The sequence below is a fragment of the Zalophus californianus genome, chromosome 7 (genome assembly GCF_009762305.2).
Source record: "Zalophus californianus isolate mZalCal1 chromosome 7, mZalCal1.pri.v2, whole genome shotgun sequence".
NCBI classification, from domain to species: Eukaryota; Metazoa; Chordata; class Mammalia; order Carnivora; family Otariidae; genus Zalophus; species Zalophus californianus.
The window spans coordinates 95078945-95094644 of NC_045601.1; the positions used below are offsets into that span (position 1 = coordinate 95078945).

The 15700-nt window shown below is 37.7% G+C and overlaps 1 protein-coding gene across 24 annotated transcripts in view; it reads left to right on the top strand.

Moving 5' to 3' along the window:
* DST (dystonin) overlaps window positions 1-15700 on the top strand; it is a 486661-nt gene that overhangs the window by 256190 nt on the left and 214771 nt on the right. For 12 of the 24 annotated variants that reach the window (XM_027601381.2, XM_027601378.2, XM_027601372.2 and 9 more), the window contains 3 exons: window positions 399-434; window positions 2123-2200; window positions 4314-4406. In XM_027601381.2, the coding sequence (XP_027457182.2) occupies window positions 399-434; window positions 2123-2200; window positions 4314-4406 (207 nt within the window). Of the gene's footprint in view, window positions 1-398; window positions 435-2122; window positions 2201-4313; window positions 4407-9950; window positions 10835-15700 lie in introns of those variants that run through there. The other 12 variants (XM_027601396.2, XM_027601395.2, XM_027601388.2 and 9 more) reach the window with 2 other exon arrangements.

Consider the following 15700-nt stretch of genomic DNA (forward strand, 5'->3'; position numbering starts at 1 on the left):
GAGTTCTGGATAGCTTCCTAATCATTTTCAGACTTCAAATGATGTGAATTTGGGCGATTGAAGCACTTTGATTACTTTGCTTATATAATCCGTTCTATAATTAAACTACTATTTTTGTTCTTGCTTCTTTTTTACCTTCGGGGTTTTTTTGCTTAGCGGATATTGGATGCATAATATAACCACATATTAAAAGACTCACAAAAAGCAAAGAAAGAGAAACATTGCTTTCTGAAAAATGGTCTAACCCATTCCACAGGTGTCATTTCCTTTTTTGTGAACATTACTTCCCCTTCTTGGTTACCTGTTCTCCTTCATTATGTTCTGTTCATGCTCTTCTTTTCGTTTCTGGTCTGTCTTGTGTCTTTGCTGTCCTATCTTCTGTCTGTTATGTTCATTAGCCAAGGGAGCGAGATTTTTTGAAGACCTTACGATTGGTGAGTGCCACAGAAGCATGCGAATGTGAACAGCATGAGGATGTGGAGGATGAGGATAAGGGGGTAGGTGTCAGCCCCCATAACTCGACTAACCTAGCCATGACAGTGTGCTGAGTGCTAACGTGATAGAGATGTAACCCACGGGTTCGGGCTCCTTTTTAGAAAATTAGAGAAAGGACCAAAACCCACAGTGAGGTGGTTGTGTGTGTACCAGAAAATTGGAGAAGGGAATATTTTCTCTTTAAATTTATTTGTACATTACTGTGCAGTGCACGGTAATTGAACAAAGGTGCTTAAATTATATGATGGCATTTTAGCTAAAGAATTTTATATACCTTTTATATAAATACGGAAATCTTGACACCTAGCCTTGCTAATTTTTATGCAAATCCACTTCTGGAATTTATATTTCAAATGTGGCAACTATTGCCTTATTTGAAGGGACTTATGGAAATTTATTTATAATTTAAGTTTATGCTTTAAATCATACTGGCAGTAGGTATTTGGACATTCTTTATGTATTTTCTATGTCTTGTTTTATTTAGAAGGGGGGGAAGGTTTTAAAATTTGGAGTCCTGGTAGAACCCACAGAGCTGTTTCATCTTCATGACACTTAGTTGACTTCAGCCCACCTTTGCAAGACAGATATGCTTCTTTTGTCACCCATATCCCAAGTGCCCCTAATTCCATTGGAAATTGTGCCTTTTTTTTTTTTTTTTTGGATCCAGTGGATGAATTCATCAACAGTATTTCTACCTGTTACATAGAACCTATTTTTCCATTCTGCAGTCCGCTGTCTGTTTCATTATGGTGACTTTGGCTTCAATAACCTATTCATATTTGAGAAGCTAAGCTGTCAGTTTTTTTTTTTCTTCCTTTTGGAAGATTTTATGTGGTAAATTTCAACTCCATTCTTTGTATTTTTGTTAAGCATCTTCTCAGCTCTATCTCCTTATGTTTTTCTTCTGCAAACTTGTAGCATTTCTCAAGGAAAATGGCATCAAGGAAAAGAATTATGGACTGTCAGTTTTCCTGAGACAGTAAATAATCATGTCCATCCCTAAGCATTGTAAAACTATTAGAGTCCAACCGATTTTGTGAAAAAGCTAAAATAAAGAGGAAATATATGGTTTTAATTGCTTTTCTCTCTTCCTCTATCATGACTAAGTAAAACTCTGTCTTTTCCCTCTTGGTGATTTTTATACTAATTGCATGCTACTTTACCTCATTTTCATTAACATGCCATACATATATAATTATAAAAACCTGCTTAACAATAGAGTTTATTAAGGCAAAATGGGGAGTGGTATTTAATTCTTTCTGTGCATCCAAAGCTAATAAACTGTAGGCTAGAATTGTAGTATAGTGACTATAAAAAGTCTGTATGTTCTATGGTATTTTCTGTTTTTCTTTTGTTTAAATAAAACATATAGAATAAAGCATATGTTTAAATAAAACATATTCAGAGAAATCCCTACTTGTTTAAATTCAATTTCAGTTAATACAAAATCATAAAAGTATCTTTAAAAAAAATCTAATGGGTTTACCTGAATAGTAAATACTGTTTTGACATGTTAAGATGAGCATAAAGTATATTTATAGGGTATATTTATCATAAGTGTATTTAGTATGGTCAGTGGTATCAGAAACTATTGTGTTTTTTATACCCTGCATTTTTCTATTCTTAGCCCAGAGAAAAAGGTCGGATGCGTTTTCACAGACTACAGAATGTACAAATTGCACTTGACTATTTGAAAAGACGCCAGGTATGATGTTTTTCAAAGACTATAATCTTATAAACATATGTGACTGAGTAAAGCTACATAGAAACATGTCAGGGAATAAAAAGGTTAAATTTGTGAATTATAATGATTAAGTTTGTGGTTTTGTGAGACAAATATTTAAAAATATGTTCAAACATTTGCTCCAAAGAAAAAGAAGTTAATAGTAGGTGTAAGCCCAGAGGAATTATAAGTGGCTGCATTTCCATCTGAATAAGAGCTACTGATTTTCCTTCTGCTAGAATTGGAATGCTTTGCCTAGGAAGCTTAATGACATTTTAGTAGCAACAGAATGTTAAGAATGCCTATGAACAGTTCTTAGTAGTGGAGCAATACTTTATTATTTATACTTAGTGTATAAAATTATTTTATTAAAAAAAGTTTATATAATACTTAAAAAAACTTAGTGTAAACATTTTTAATACTTAGTAGTGGTAAGGCAATATTTTGTTTTTTATAGAAATAATATTGGGTAATCAAAAGTAGTTAAAGATAAAATAATATTTCTGACAACAGTCTCCAAGTAGCTTGAGATTTTAGAAGAAATCATGTTAAGGAATGAACACCATATTGGATGGGATCTTGATTTGGTGGCATTGTGGTATTGGAGAGGTATAAGGCAAAGTATTGGTAATGTTTCAGTTAGTAGAAAAAAGGAGAAAAAGAAAATCAGGAGAATGGAAAATTACTGAAAACAATGAGAAATCAGAGGTGGCAACATTTTGCTTGTTAATCGAGTAAGGGAAAAAGGAAGGGAGGGAAATGGGGAGAGGTAAACACTATTTTTTATTATTCATTAGTTTATTATGAACATTAAAGTGCTTTTATTTTTTAAACTTCGATAAATAGTGCTTGAATAGGTTAAATGTTATTTTTATTTACCTTAATATTCTTAATTCTAGTGGAAGTTTCCAGAAGAGCTGATGGTTAATTATGTTTCCTTGTCTGAAATGTTTTTGGCAGTGTATTGTCCAGGAAGTAAGATGTTAGTTATTATCATATTTAATTCATGATATTTAATTATTTTTATCCAGGATATAAATGATAGGTATCATTACTGTCTTTGGTTACCTAAAAATGCATAACTTGATAGTTAATAAGCTTGGTTATTTGATAGTTAATAAGTGTTGTTGTTATTTTTATATTTGAGCAGCCTTCCAAATGTCCAGTGACATATATTTATTTATCTTGGTAACAATTTATGGTAGATAAATAGAAAAATGTTGCTAGATTTTTTTTCCCCACTTTGTGACAGAAGTATGAGAAAGTTATTAAACTTTTATGGTTCAGAACTATTTTATGGTTCAGAACAGTTTCTTAATGGTAAGAGTAAAATAAAGCTTATTTTTAAGTGACAAAATTATATCTAATTTTAAAATCTCAAGTATTTAAGAATTCTCAACTTGAGTTGTATTTTTCTCTTGAGAAGTGAGTACTTTTTAAAAATTTTATTATGTTAATCACCATACATTACATCATTAGTTTTTGATGTAGTGTTCCATGGTTCGTTGTTTGCATATAACACCCAGTGCTCCATTCAGTACATGCCCTCTTTAATACCCATCACCAGGCTAACCCATTCCCCCTCCCCCCTCCCCTCTAGAACCCTCAGTTTGTTTCTCAGAGTCCATAATCTCTCATGGTTCGTCTCCCCCACCGATTCCCCCCCTTCATTTTTCCCTTCCTACTATCTTCTTCTTCTTTTTTTTTTTTTAACATATAGTGTATTATTTGTTTCAGAGGTACATCTGTGATTCAACAGTCTTACACAATTCACAGTGCTCACCATAGCACATACCCTCCCCAATGTCTATCACCCAGCCACCCCATCCCTCCCACCCCCCAGAGAAGTGAGTACTTTTAATACTTGTTCTAAAAGAAAAGCCAAAGTAACACTTGTTTTTTCCTTTTTGGTTACTCTATAATTTGCAGTCTAAAATGAGTGGAGATAGGGAGTAACAGTATTTTGAGGATTACTGGTATTTAGATCACTTCGATTTTTTCTTTGTGTAATTTAGAATTGTTTTTATGTAGGTAAAGGTAATTTGTGTGCTGGTTTGAAAAAGTTAGCTTTATCTTTTCTTTTCATATAACACAGGTGAAATTAGTGAATATTAGAAATGATGACATAACAGATGGAAATCCCAAGTTGACTTTGGGATTAATATGGACAATAATTTTGCACTTTCAGGTAAGCTTAATTTTTCTTAATTGTCATTTCTTTTAGCCTCTCATTGCTGATTTTCAAGTAGTTGATATGAAGAATGAATTATGCATTTATGTCCTATGGAAGAAAATAAATTTCAGGCTTCTTTTCTTAAACAATATATTTGAATGTTTCCTTTCAAGTAACATACTGCCTGTGAACCTGGTACCCTGTTTCCTGGTATCAATGAGTTTATAAGATGATGCTTGTAATCTTGTTGAAAACCCACCTGTGCTCGGGAGCTGAAATATGTAATGCGAAGACAAGAGTTTGGTTATAGAGAGGAACGATAGCTTTATTGCTTTGCTGGGCAAAGGAGGCTGCAGCAGGCTAAGGCCTCCAAAACTGCAAGCCCGCCTGGAGGAAGAGGCTCCGGGGTTTTATAGGGAAATACAGAATCTAGCTGGTTTCCACAGGAATTGTGTACATGCAGCTAGCCACCCTCATCATGTTTTCAAGGTGGTTCCTTGTTCCTGAAACAAAAGTATAAGAAGGGAGGAGAGAAGGTTTGTGGAAGAGAGTAAAAAGGTTACTTAGTTTAAAATCAAGCCTCCCTTAGGCATTAATGTAGCCATTTTGATTTTTGCTCAACTTCCTGCTTTTAAGTGGTTTCAGTCTCAGTGTTGGAAGACAAAGATTTCTTTTTACTGAATGCAGACACATTTCTTTTGTTTATTGGACAGTATCACTTGGCTTAGATACATGAACATTTTGTGATTCATTCTTTACTTAGAATGGTTTTTGTTGGTATTCTTGTTTCTCAGCTGAGAACTAGTTTTTCCTGTTGACAGACACTAGATGGCAGTATAATTTTCATAAAGGGATCTCCTGAATTAGAAGTAGCCGTATTTTGTGTAGAGCTGTGCTTTCTCAAACTAGATTTGGGAAGCGTAAATTCAGATTTATTTTTTTTTTTTAAGGATTGAATTTATTTATTTGAGAGAGAGAGCGTGCGCAGGAGCAGGGAGGGGCAGAAGGTGAGGGTGAATGAATCTGAAGCCGACTCCATACTGAGAGTGGAGCTCGGGAGGAGCTTGGTCCCCACCACTGGGAGATCAGGTACCAAGAGTCTGAGGCTCAACCGACTGAGCCACCCAGGTGCCCTGAGTAAATGCAGATTAATTTACTATGATTTATCTAATCCATCTGTGCTCATTGAGGGCTGATTTGGAGTTTTACTTTTTTGTAAAACGATGCATTTTGAAAAAAATCATCTTTATTTGATTTAAGGTGAATTCTAACTCAGGAACGTGCTTTAGTTTATTACCCACTTTCCTGCTTATGCAGTGTTCTATGTGCAACTCAGAGCCTGACCCATAGTAGGCATGCAGCAAATCATACTGATTGACTACTGTTCAGTTAAACCTTGAAGGAGGAAGAGGTAGATTGCCAGCTTCAGAAAGGAGCTGAGGTTTTAAACCAAATCATGAGAGGAGTAAGACTTATTTCTTAATTTGTAAAAATTTTCTGGGATTTAAGGAAAATAGTGTACCTGGAGCTCATTTGGGAACAGGATAAATCTGACAGGGATGGAGAGCTGTAGGAATTAGAATCTAGGTAGTTTCCAGGACCTGAACAGGCAGCTGATCAAAATTGTAGCAGTAGGAGTTTGGAGGAGACTCCGGCAATGAGGTGTCACCAGCCAGACTACAGGCTAGCTAATACAGGTAAATGTTCCCTCAGCTGGGCTTTTGCTATCAGGGAGATCTAGTAACAGGGGCTGGGGGCAGGACCCTAAAGATCCGAGGGCCCCCATTACTAGAGCAGCCCTTCCTCAGGGAACTAGGGGACTGAGCACTAAACCAAGGCAGGGATTTGGGCATGGAGCCAGACCTTGTTTCTAGAATTGGGTAAAGACTAAGTAGAACTGCTGGCTGAAAAGCAGATTTCATATGGATGTCCTCAGCAGCATTTTCAGGGATCCTTTAATCAGTCCTCAGTGGATCAGGTCCCAGAACTTTGAGCAGGGTTGAAACTGCAGGAACTCCACATGGGAAGATTAAAGGCCTATTGGAGCAGGAAGCTGGTCCCATCATTACCAACAGAGCTGTGAGACAGGCTGTGTCTGGACTTTGAGCACTTGGGACCGAGGAAAGCACCCAGGCTGTGGCAGGAGGCAGAGCTTAAGTGGCACCATTGACTCTTACTTATGGCAGTTGATGACATTGGGTACATCCCTTAACCAATCTGAACTTGAAAAATAATGTTTTAGGAAACTGAATCTATCAGTTTTACAAAAAATAGATTGAAACGAGCAGGGTCTGTAGTTAGGGAGGTAGAAGCTAAGAAGCTGAGGTGGTAATCTCCGAGTGGAGTGATAAAGGCCAGAACTCAGGTGGGGATGGAAAACTGAATCCAAGGGATGACATTTTGAAGGAAGAAAGGAATGGACTTGGCAACAGGGCAGAGGATGAAGGAGCAGGATTAAAGATGACTCTGAACTGTTCAGCCTGGGATATAAAACAAACAACAAACCAGCAGACAAGTGAGAGAAACAGGGTGATGGTCAGGGGAGAAAGAATGAAGAATGACCATCTGGGTGGTTTGATGGCCTGCTGAGCGTCCTGTGCATCTGTGTGCTGAGCACTTGGAGATATATGAGCAGAGCTGGGAAGTCAGCTACGGGTAATACACTTAGACTTATCAGTATAAAAGTGGTCACTGAGTCCATCAGAGAGACGGGATCTTCAGAGGATTCAAGAAAACAGCATGCGTGGAGAAGAGCTGAGAGCTAAGGACAGACATCTGAGGAAGGCCCATGATTTGGGGTGCAGGAGGAAGAAGATCCATCTGGGGAAACAGAAAAGAACAGAACATTTGGAGAGATGGATGGAACAACAAGAAAACGTAGTGTTGCTGAATCAGAGGGAAGAGAATATCAAGTAGAAAGGAATGGTGAGCAGTATGAAATGGCACTGAAGAGAGTGAGAAAATGAAGACTGAGAACTAGTTTTACGTAGAAGGAGGACATTGGAGACCTTGGAAGAAACAACTCCCAAGCGACTGGGAGCAGAGACCAGAAAATGACAGACCAAAATGTGAGTAAATGGTTAGGAATTAGATCCTAAGTTTGAAGAAGTTTAAAGCAAAAGGTCATTCAAAAAGAATTATGTATTAAACTCTTTGCATTTCGTCACTGGAGGAAAAGGGAAGACCAGCCACAGAAAGTACTTCTAATATAATCCTAATGATCTTATGGCATAATATGGAATCCCATGTATTTTAGAACCCAGATGACAAGATATTATGACTGTTAATTTATCACCAGTATTTAGAATTTAGATCCAGGTCTGTTTAATGTGGAACATAACAATGTTTTGGTAAAATAAAAATATTCCTTCTTATTTAAATGAAATATCTTTTCTTAGTACTATGATAATTTAAGATTAGAATGATTTTACTGGTTATGCCAAAATAGAAGGCTATTTATAGCAGTGGTAATCATCCTCACTCAAAGTGACTGGGCTTTTTTTTTTTTTCTCTATACTTTACATAAATAAGGGAAGTGATTTCAGAAGATCAATTTATTGTTTAAAAAATATTTGTTACAAGCATCACAAATTGAATCTCTTTTCCAGTCAGGCTTCCTGAAGGTAAGCATTATCAGTAGGTAGTCCCCTATCAGTAGCTACCATATGCTAGATCCAGAGATGCTAGGATAATGAAGTATGTTGTTGTGTCTATTGGGAGAATGTTCATAAATATAATCTACTGGTGATGAATCAATTGCAGTATAAATAAGGGATGGAGAGGAGGGAATGTTGTGATAGAATCAGGAAGGTGTTAGAGACATTTTCACTGATACTAGAGATAGACTTTGCAGGATGAGTGCCAGCTACCAGGCGGAGACTAAAGTTGGGCCATTTCTGGGAGAGGCAGTGTGCGATGGCCTGGGAATGGATAGTTGGTGAGTTTGGAGGGAGCTGGAGGGAAGGGCGGTTGGGATGCACATCAGTAGTTCAACCTTTATCTTGCCAGTACAAAAACCAGCCATTATGGTTTTACATTCTCATGAATAATGTTCCATTGCAGATGAAGACATGAAAATAAAATTAAAATAAACCCAAATCTGAGGCTTTGTTTTTGCCATTGTGTCTTTTAGGATTCAGCTTTGCCATTAGAGATTGTTTAATTTTTTTCTTTCAGTGATTAATCATCATGCAGGCCTATCATTGACTAGTATCGGCAGCATTGCTAACCTGACTGTTTAATTGAATATTCTTATTTAGAAAAGTATAATGAGTTCCATCTTGTGATCAGTCTAAAGACTACCTAGAGAATGGCAATTATCATGTTTTTCCACTTAGTCAAATGATACCTGCTTACGTGTAAGTCCAGTCATGCCATACTAATTTTCTTTTTACCATATCTATGACTCAGTTTTAGAAATATGCACACCTTGGATAATCAGGCTCCATATTGACTTACTCTTTTTTTTTTAGCAAGGCCCTAGTAAAATTAAATTAAATATTTAACTAGGGTACAATTATAAGAGTTACCTACGAAGTTTAACTGCCTTCATTCATGTATAAGAAACACGTTTATGTGTTTCTTCTGGCGGCTAAGCATTTCATGCTTCAAATCATAAAACTGATCAATTTGCTTATGTGAAAATCCTAATGCTTACATAAGGAAAATGGCTTGGAAAATGTAATGGCATATGAAAATGTAATATGAAATATGAAAAATTCTATTACATAATATGAAAAATATTACAAACTATTTTATGATTTTTATTTTATTATTATTTTTAAAGATTTTAGTTATTTGAGAGAGAAAGCGAGAGAGACGGAGCACGAGGGGAGGGGGAGGGGCAGAGGGAGAGGGAAGGGAGAAGCAGACTCCCTGCTGAGCAGGGAGCCTGATACCAGACTCAATCCCAGGACCCTGAGATCATGACCTGAGCCGAAGGCAGACACTTAACCGACTGAGCCACTCAGGCACCCCTATGAGATTGATTTTAGAAACAATTTTTATCGAGTATCTTAGGAATTTAGCATTTATTATCTCTCCTTCAGCTGTTGAATCATCCTGTTTTTGTTTTTCAATGGTTGCTGTTTTGAAAAAGTTTTAGTATAATTTACAGAGATTTTTAAGCCCCCCTTTTCTTTTCAAGTACCAGAATTAGTTGGTGTTTCTTAAGAAAAAAATTATACGTTAGAGACTCCCTGAAACTACTTTAGAAAGGCATTTTGCTAAATGACTCCTGACTGGTATTTGCTTTCTGTTTGCTCTCCGATTTGTTGAACCACCAATAGTTTCAAAGGTTAATGCAAACTTTGGTAGTGTAAACTGCATTTCAGAAAACTGAAAGTTAAACTGAGGGTCAGAGTCTTCTTGTATGATAAAGCAAAAGGTTTGCCTTGAAAGCTCATCAGCATTATAATTTTACAGTGAGCCGTAATGTTTGTCTAAGAGGATTGGTGGCCAGAAATAAGCCACGGTGTATAATGAGACACAGGGACCCAGCTGGGCAAGATGCCATGGTATTTCTTGCGTGCGCTTTTCTCATAAGCAAAATGGCCTCATGCTGAAGAGGATGGTCATGAAGTCTGAGGAATTAGAGATCAGAGTGGAATTTTCAGGCTTAATGCAGAAGATCGAAGGAAGCCCTGGATTCTGAAATGAGTTAATCTGTGGAACTGTGATTTCCTGCAAATCAAATGGGGAATGTCTGTGGATGTGTCAGAGCCGAGAAAGAACAGTATTTAGATCCTGCCAAAACTCCTTTGAGCCCTGAAAAATACTCTCCCAGAAGAAAATATTTCAGGAGAAAGCTGATCAAGACAACTGTAGGCGACACAGAGTCAGTAGAGCCAAACAAGCAAAATGAAGGCAAGAAGAGTGGCATTCAGCTCTCAGAAGAACAGCGAGCTCTTTTACCCAGGAGACTGGTACGGGAGGACTCCGCTGCCCCAGACCCCACACTGGAAGATGGGATTCCGCAAGAGAAGACACAAGTTTTAGTTGATGGTGTGAAACAGAAACTGGTGCCGAGTGCTGCAAGAGATCTGTCTTACCATGGGGACACTTCTGCTAATGACAGGGACACAGAAGCAAAAGTTAGTGACCTGGAGGAAAGGATTCCAGAAAAGGACAGCACTCCATATTGTGCAAAGAGGAAGGAACATTTAGATGATGCCAACAGGAGAGAAATAACATTCCAAAGGAAAACTGATGTTTTAACGTTACGAAAGGCAGCCAGCTTAAGTTCCATTCACTATGGTACAGAGAGATTTGAAAAAAGTGGGTTTTCTGAAGACCCATCAAAAAATTATAGCAGTGTTCAAGGAAAGCAAAACACTGAGAGATTTTGCCCTCATGACATGTACCATTTTTGCTTTGAAAAAAAGAGATGTCATTCCCTCTGTACCAATGTGTCCTCTGTTTCCAAGGACACAGATGGAAATGAGGTAAGTGAAATGTGGAGTCTGAGTTTAAGGTATAAATAAGGACTCAGGTACTTATTATATCCGACTGAGGTTCTGTAATTTGTCAAAGTTTTCATATTAGTTTATGTGAAAGTTGGAGATTTCTTGGTACATTTTGTTATTTGTAACCTTAGGTTTGATTAGTATGATTTTTATTTTCTATGATATCTGCATTTCTTTGATCGCATTTAAATTTAAGCCCCCGTACGTTTTTGTTGGAAGACTTAGAAAAGCATCGCCTTGAGACAATGCACATCTTTTGAAGTTCTCTAGTTCACGTTCCTTGACTTTTCCAATGGAAGAGCCTTTGGAAACTTAGCTGCAGTGTAGGCAAAAATTGCATCAGAAAACAGTCACGAGAAGATAATAGTTTCATGATGGATGTTGGGAGGATACAGTACAATTATCAGTCAGTACTGACTTGCTGATCCATAAGTTTGAAAAGCCAATGCCAGTTCTCTACCAGTTTTCATGCACAGGAACACTCACATAATTGCTTTTAAGTGTGTGTGTGTGTGTGTGTGTGTGTGTGTGTGTGTGTGTGTTGGGGTGGGTATCACAGATGAAATCGCCCAGATCTCTTTTGTTTGTTACATGAGTTATTCCCCAGCCCCCATCTAAAATCAGAAATCATTTGGGCAGCATGTCCTAGGAATTTCAGTATGACACTGACTTCCAGGAAGTTGAGATCTTTATTCCTAACACTGATATTTAGCTTTAGATAAGTTACTTCTCCGCGGTTTTCACTTGTCTTTAAAATGTAACTGAATATTTATTTACTTGCTTGAGACATGCATTACCTAGACAGCTTCTACATGTTACTAGGTGGGAGTGGATGGTCTTTAAGCTCTTTCTCACTTTGTCTTTTAACAAAAACCCTGGACATAAGTTTGGTATGTGATGTTAAAAAGTCTTGGCGAGGTCAGCGGAGATCATTTGCATAGCAACAGAATGAGGTTTTATCAGGGTCAGTGTGCATGATCCTCGTGGGCCTTGGCTGTGGAGCTCTGGGAAGCTCTTCCCGTGTATGTATACTGCCATGCCTTGCCAATAGTATGTCAGCCCTTAGATTTACATTTTTCAGTGGTTACATTTTGAAAAGAAAGCATAGAGTCTGTGTCAGTGCAAAAGGAAACTACTTAGCTGTTCTGTGTTTAGGAATGAAACCACTTGCTTTGCTCCATGTTTTCCAGCTGGTTTTTTTTTTTTTGTGTGTGTGTGTGTGTGTGTGTGTATAATATGGCTTCTTGTAAGCCTTACATGTTTTCAATAATGGGAATTCTTAAAATCTGTTTCCTAAGTGGTACATAAGCCTTTTTTTGTTTTATTCTCATGCCAAGGATTTTAACCCTTTTAATTGGTGTAGATTTTTGAAACTTCAGTGGAAAATATATGTGTTCTAAGAAGACACAAACCTGCCAGTTAGATTTGTTAAATAATTGTGATATGGAAGTACTTAACAAAGCCTCATATCTTCTAGGGTAAAAGCTGAATGGGATAGTCATTATTTATCTGAGGAGTTTGACGTCTTACTTCCCTGCAGTCCAGATAAAGACTCTTCATTCTGGAGCTTACAAAGAATCAGAACCAACAGCTTAGGTACTCCCCGTAGGACATACTTCCTGTTAACCTTGGAGGTGTTTGATTCTGTTTGCTCAATTACCTTTGGTTAGAACTATGCACACAACTCTTTATCTTGCATTGGCTTTTGCATTTTTTATTGGAGAATTAAACGCAAATGAGGGCACTTAGCCCCTTTATTAGCATTACATCTCAGGGTTAGCCAGCATTCCTTCCTTATTTGCTCCTTCAAGATCTTTTTCATATCTTCCCTGTCACATCTGTTCTTTCTCTTGGTCAGTTTTCTGCAGGTTTGGGGTTGATGACTTTGAGTTTAACCTCCCAGTAGAATAGTGTAGAGTTCTCTGAGCTTTTCTTAACCTTTGAATTAGTTCAGTCCTCTGACTTAAACTTCCCTGGTCCTGTGAAGTTTATCATTTCTAGTATAGGTGACCAGCCTACCTCCTCTTTAAATTCCTGTGCTAGGTCAGGAATTTAGCTGCAAGAACACAGCTAGAGTGTTCTTGCAGGCAGGCGCAGGGCTCTGTGGAGGTCGTTCAGCCAGCGCCTCCTTGAGTGCCTACTGAATGAAATCTCATAATTGGGTTAATCTTGACTAGGGTCAGGAGTTGTAAATAAATAAAAAAGGAGTACCTTAGATTTGTGTATTGCTTTGGAATTGGAAAAAGGATTTCAGACACATTGTGTCTTTTATCTTAACAACTGTATGAATAGGCAGAATAGTTCTTCTTTAATAGAATGAAGAAGTCAGAACTAAGGTTAAGTCATGTCCTTAAAGCAACACAGTATATGGCAGGAGCCGAGTTGAACTACTCAGCAAACTACTTTGTCAGTTTTGAAGGATATTGCTGTGAGGTCAGAGCAGGGCTTGATGTTTATAGGAGTTGATGTTCATCTATGAAGGATGAGTGTTAGAGGTGGCAAAAGCAGGCCATGGTTGGGGACAGGGAGTAATGAGGTCATTGCAGTCACCTACTTGAGAGATGTCTTATTTGTCTAAGACTCACGTGCTTCCTGTACCTTGTGACAAGGTCTCCAACCTTTGCCCTTGAGCTTTTCCCACAAAGCATTCTTACTTCTCTAGTTTCACAAATCCCACCTCTTTCTAGTCTTCTTACATTGATTTCAGCAAAGCTGGTTGTTTTCTCTGTTTATAGGCCATTGTTTCTCTAACTGACCACATGTAAGGTGTCACGTGAGGAGCTTTTTACAAATTACAGGTGCCTGGATGTCACACCAGTGATTCTAATGTAACAGATTAGGGACGAGCTCCACAGATGATTCTAATGGCCAAGACTAGGAATAGGGCACTTGTTACTCTTCTATAGCAGTGCTTTTCCAAGCGTGACTCCAGAATCTCTGCAGTAGAATTATCTGGAATGCTTATTGGAAACGCCTTACCCGTGATTTAACTTGATCAGAGTATCTTCTGGTGGGGCATGAGAGAACATGGCATTATGTTTTATTCACCCTCTTACATGTTGCTTAAAAACAAGAAATTTTGGGAACCATTGTCACCCCAGCTTAGCATTTGTATCTCGTCCTCTTCTCAAGGTAGCTTTTCTGATAAGCAGTGTGGATTATGGGCCCGGAAGGCAGGAGGTCTGAGTTCTAGTCAGTCTATGCTCCAGAGGGCTGTATGACTTAGCTTTTTAATCCCCCCCCATTTCTTTAAGTCTCCATTTCATTTTCTAGAAAAGGAGGATATTGGACTAGATCATGATACTACTGTTAATAATAATGGTATTCATTGAGTCCTACTATATGCCAGACACTCCACCATTACGATATTTAATCTTTGGAGCAAGCCTATGAAAGAGTTTTATTTTTGGCTCCATTTTACAGAGGAGGATACTGAACCTCCAGAAAGTTAGATAACTTGCTTAAATCACTCAACCAGTAAGTGGAAGAGCTTGGGGTTCACCCAGATATCTACCAAGGTGGACTCTTACCTGTTACAAGTTACCCACTTTTCCCCATATACATCCCTTTCACTTCTAAATATCTATGAATTCATGTATATAACTGCATACCATTTTGTTTAGTGTTTTCACCCCTTCCTCCATCTCTCCCTTCTTTTATTCCTCTATTAAGCACTTATGATGTACCTGTTATATATTGAACCAAAACAAGGCACTCTGAGAGAAATAAAATACAGCTCTTTTCTACGTGCAGTATGTCCCATTGTTTGTTTAAAACAAATGACAGGGACCATGACTGTAAACTTAGTCACCTGAAAGTTAGACCTTTGAGATGATAATCATGAATAACTTTAACTTCCCAGGTCACCACCTTCCACCATGTGGCCATATTAACTAATGAAAACTGAACTATTCTTATGTTCCTTTTAATCCTCTGGTGAATTGCCGATGTATAGTGCAGTAACCAAGGGAATAAGCCAAGGAGAGAAGGATGAGAAATAAGGAGTGTGGATATTACGCAAATTATATTATCAATCTCTACATAATGAAGAATTTAATTTTTTTTTAAGATTTTATTTATTTGACAGAGAGAAAGAGAGCACAGCAGGGGGTGCAGTGGGCAGAGGGAGAGGGAGAAGCAGGCTCTCCCCAAGCAGGGAGCCCGACATGGGGCTCGATCCCAGGATCCCGAGATCATGACCTGAGCTGAAGGCAGATGCTTAATGACTGAGTCACCCAGGTGCCCCAAGAGTTTAATTTTTTTAATTGACTTTTATATTATAAAGATTTTAAAAAATTGAGAACCATCTCAAAATATTAGAATACATTAATATTCAAACTCACTGAAATATAATTCTTTGATATTCTTTTCTTTAAGCCAAGTCTTTTATGAATCTTAGACTACAGAACTCTTACTTAGGGTTCAAATACTAGGATAGGGTGACTCCATTGGTTAAGCATTTGCCTTCGGCTCCGGTCATGATCCCAGGGCCCTGGGTTCGAGTCCCGCGCTGGGCTCCCTGCTGGGGGGGGGCGGTGGTCTGCTTCTCCCTCTCCCTTTTCCCCTCCCCCCTGCTTGTGCTCTCTCTCTCTCTCTCAAAATAAATAAATAAAATCTTAAAAAAAAAAAAGAATTCAAGCATTAGGATAAAACCTGAATGTTTTTCCTTTTATATGATAGGTTTGGTTTACAGATTTTGAAAACAAAGTTCATTTGCTTTACAGTTGACTAACTCATTCCTTTCTGAACCATTTCATCTTTTTAAATGAAAATATACTTATTATTTTTTAAAATTAATACAACATTAAATTAAGCAACATTGCTAGTTGTTTTTTGGATTTCATA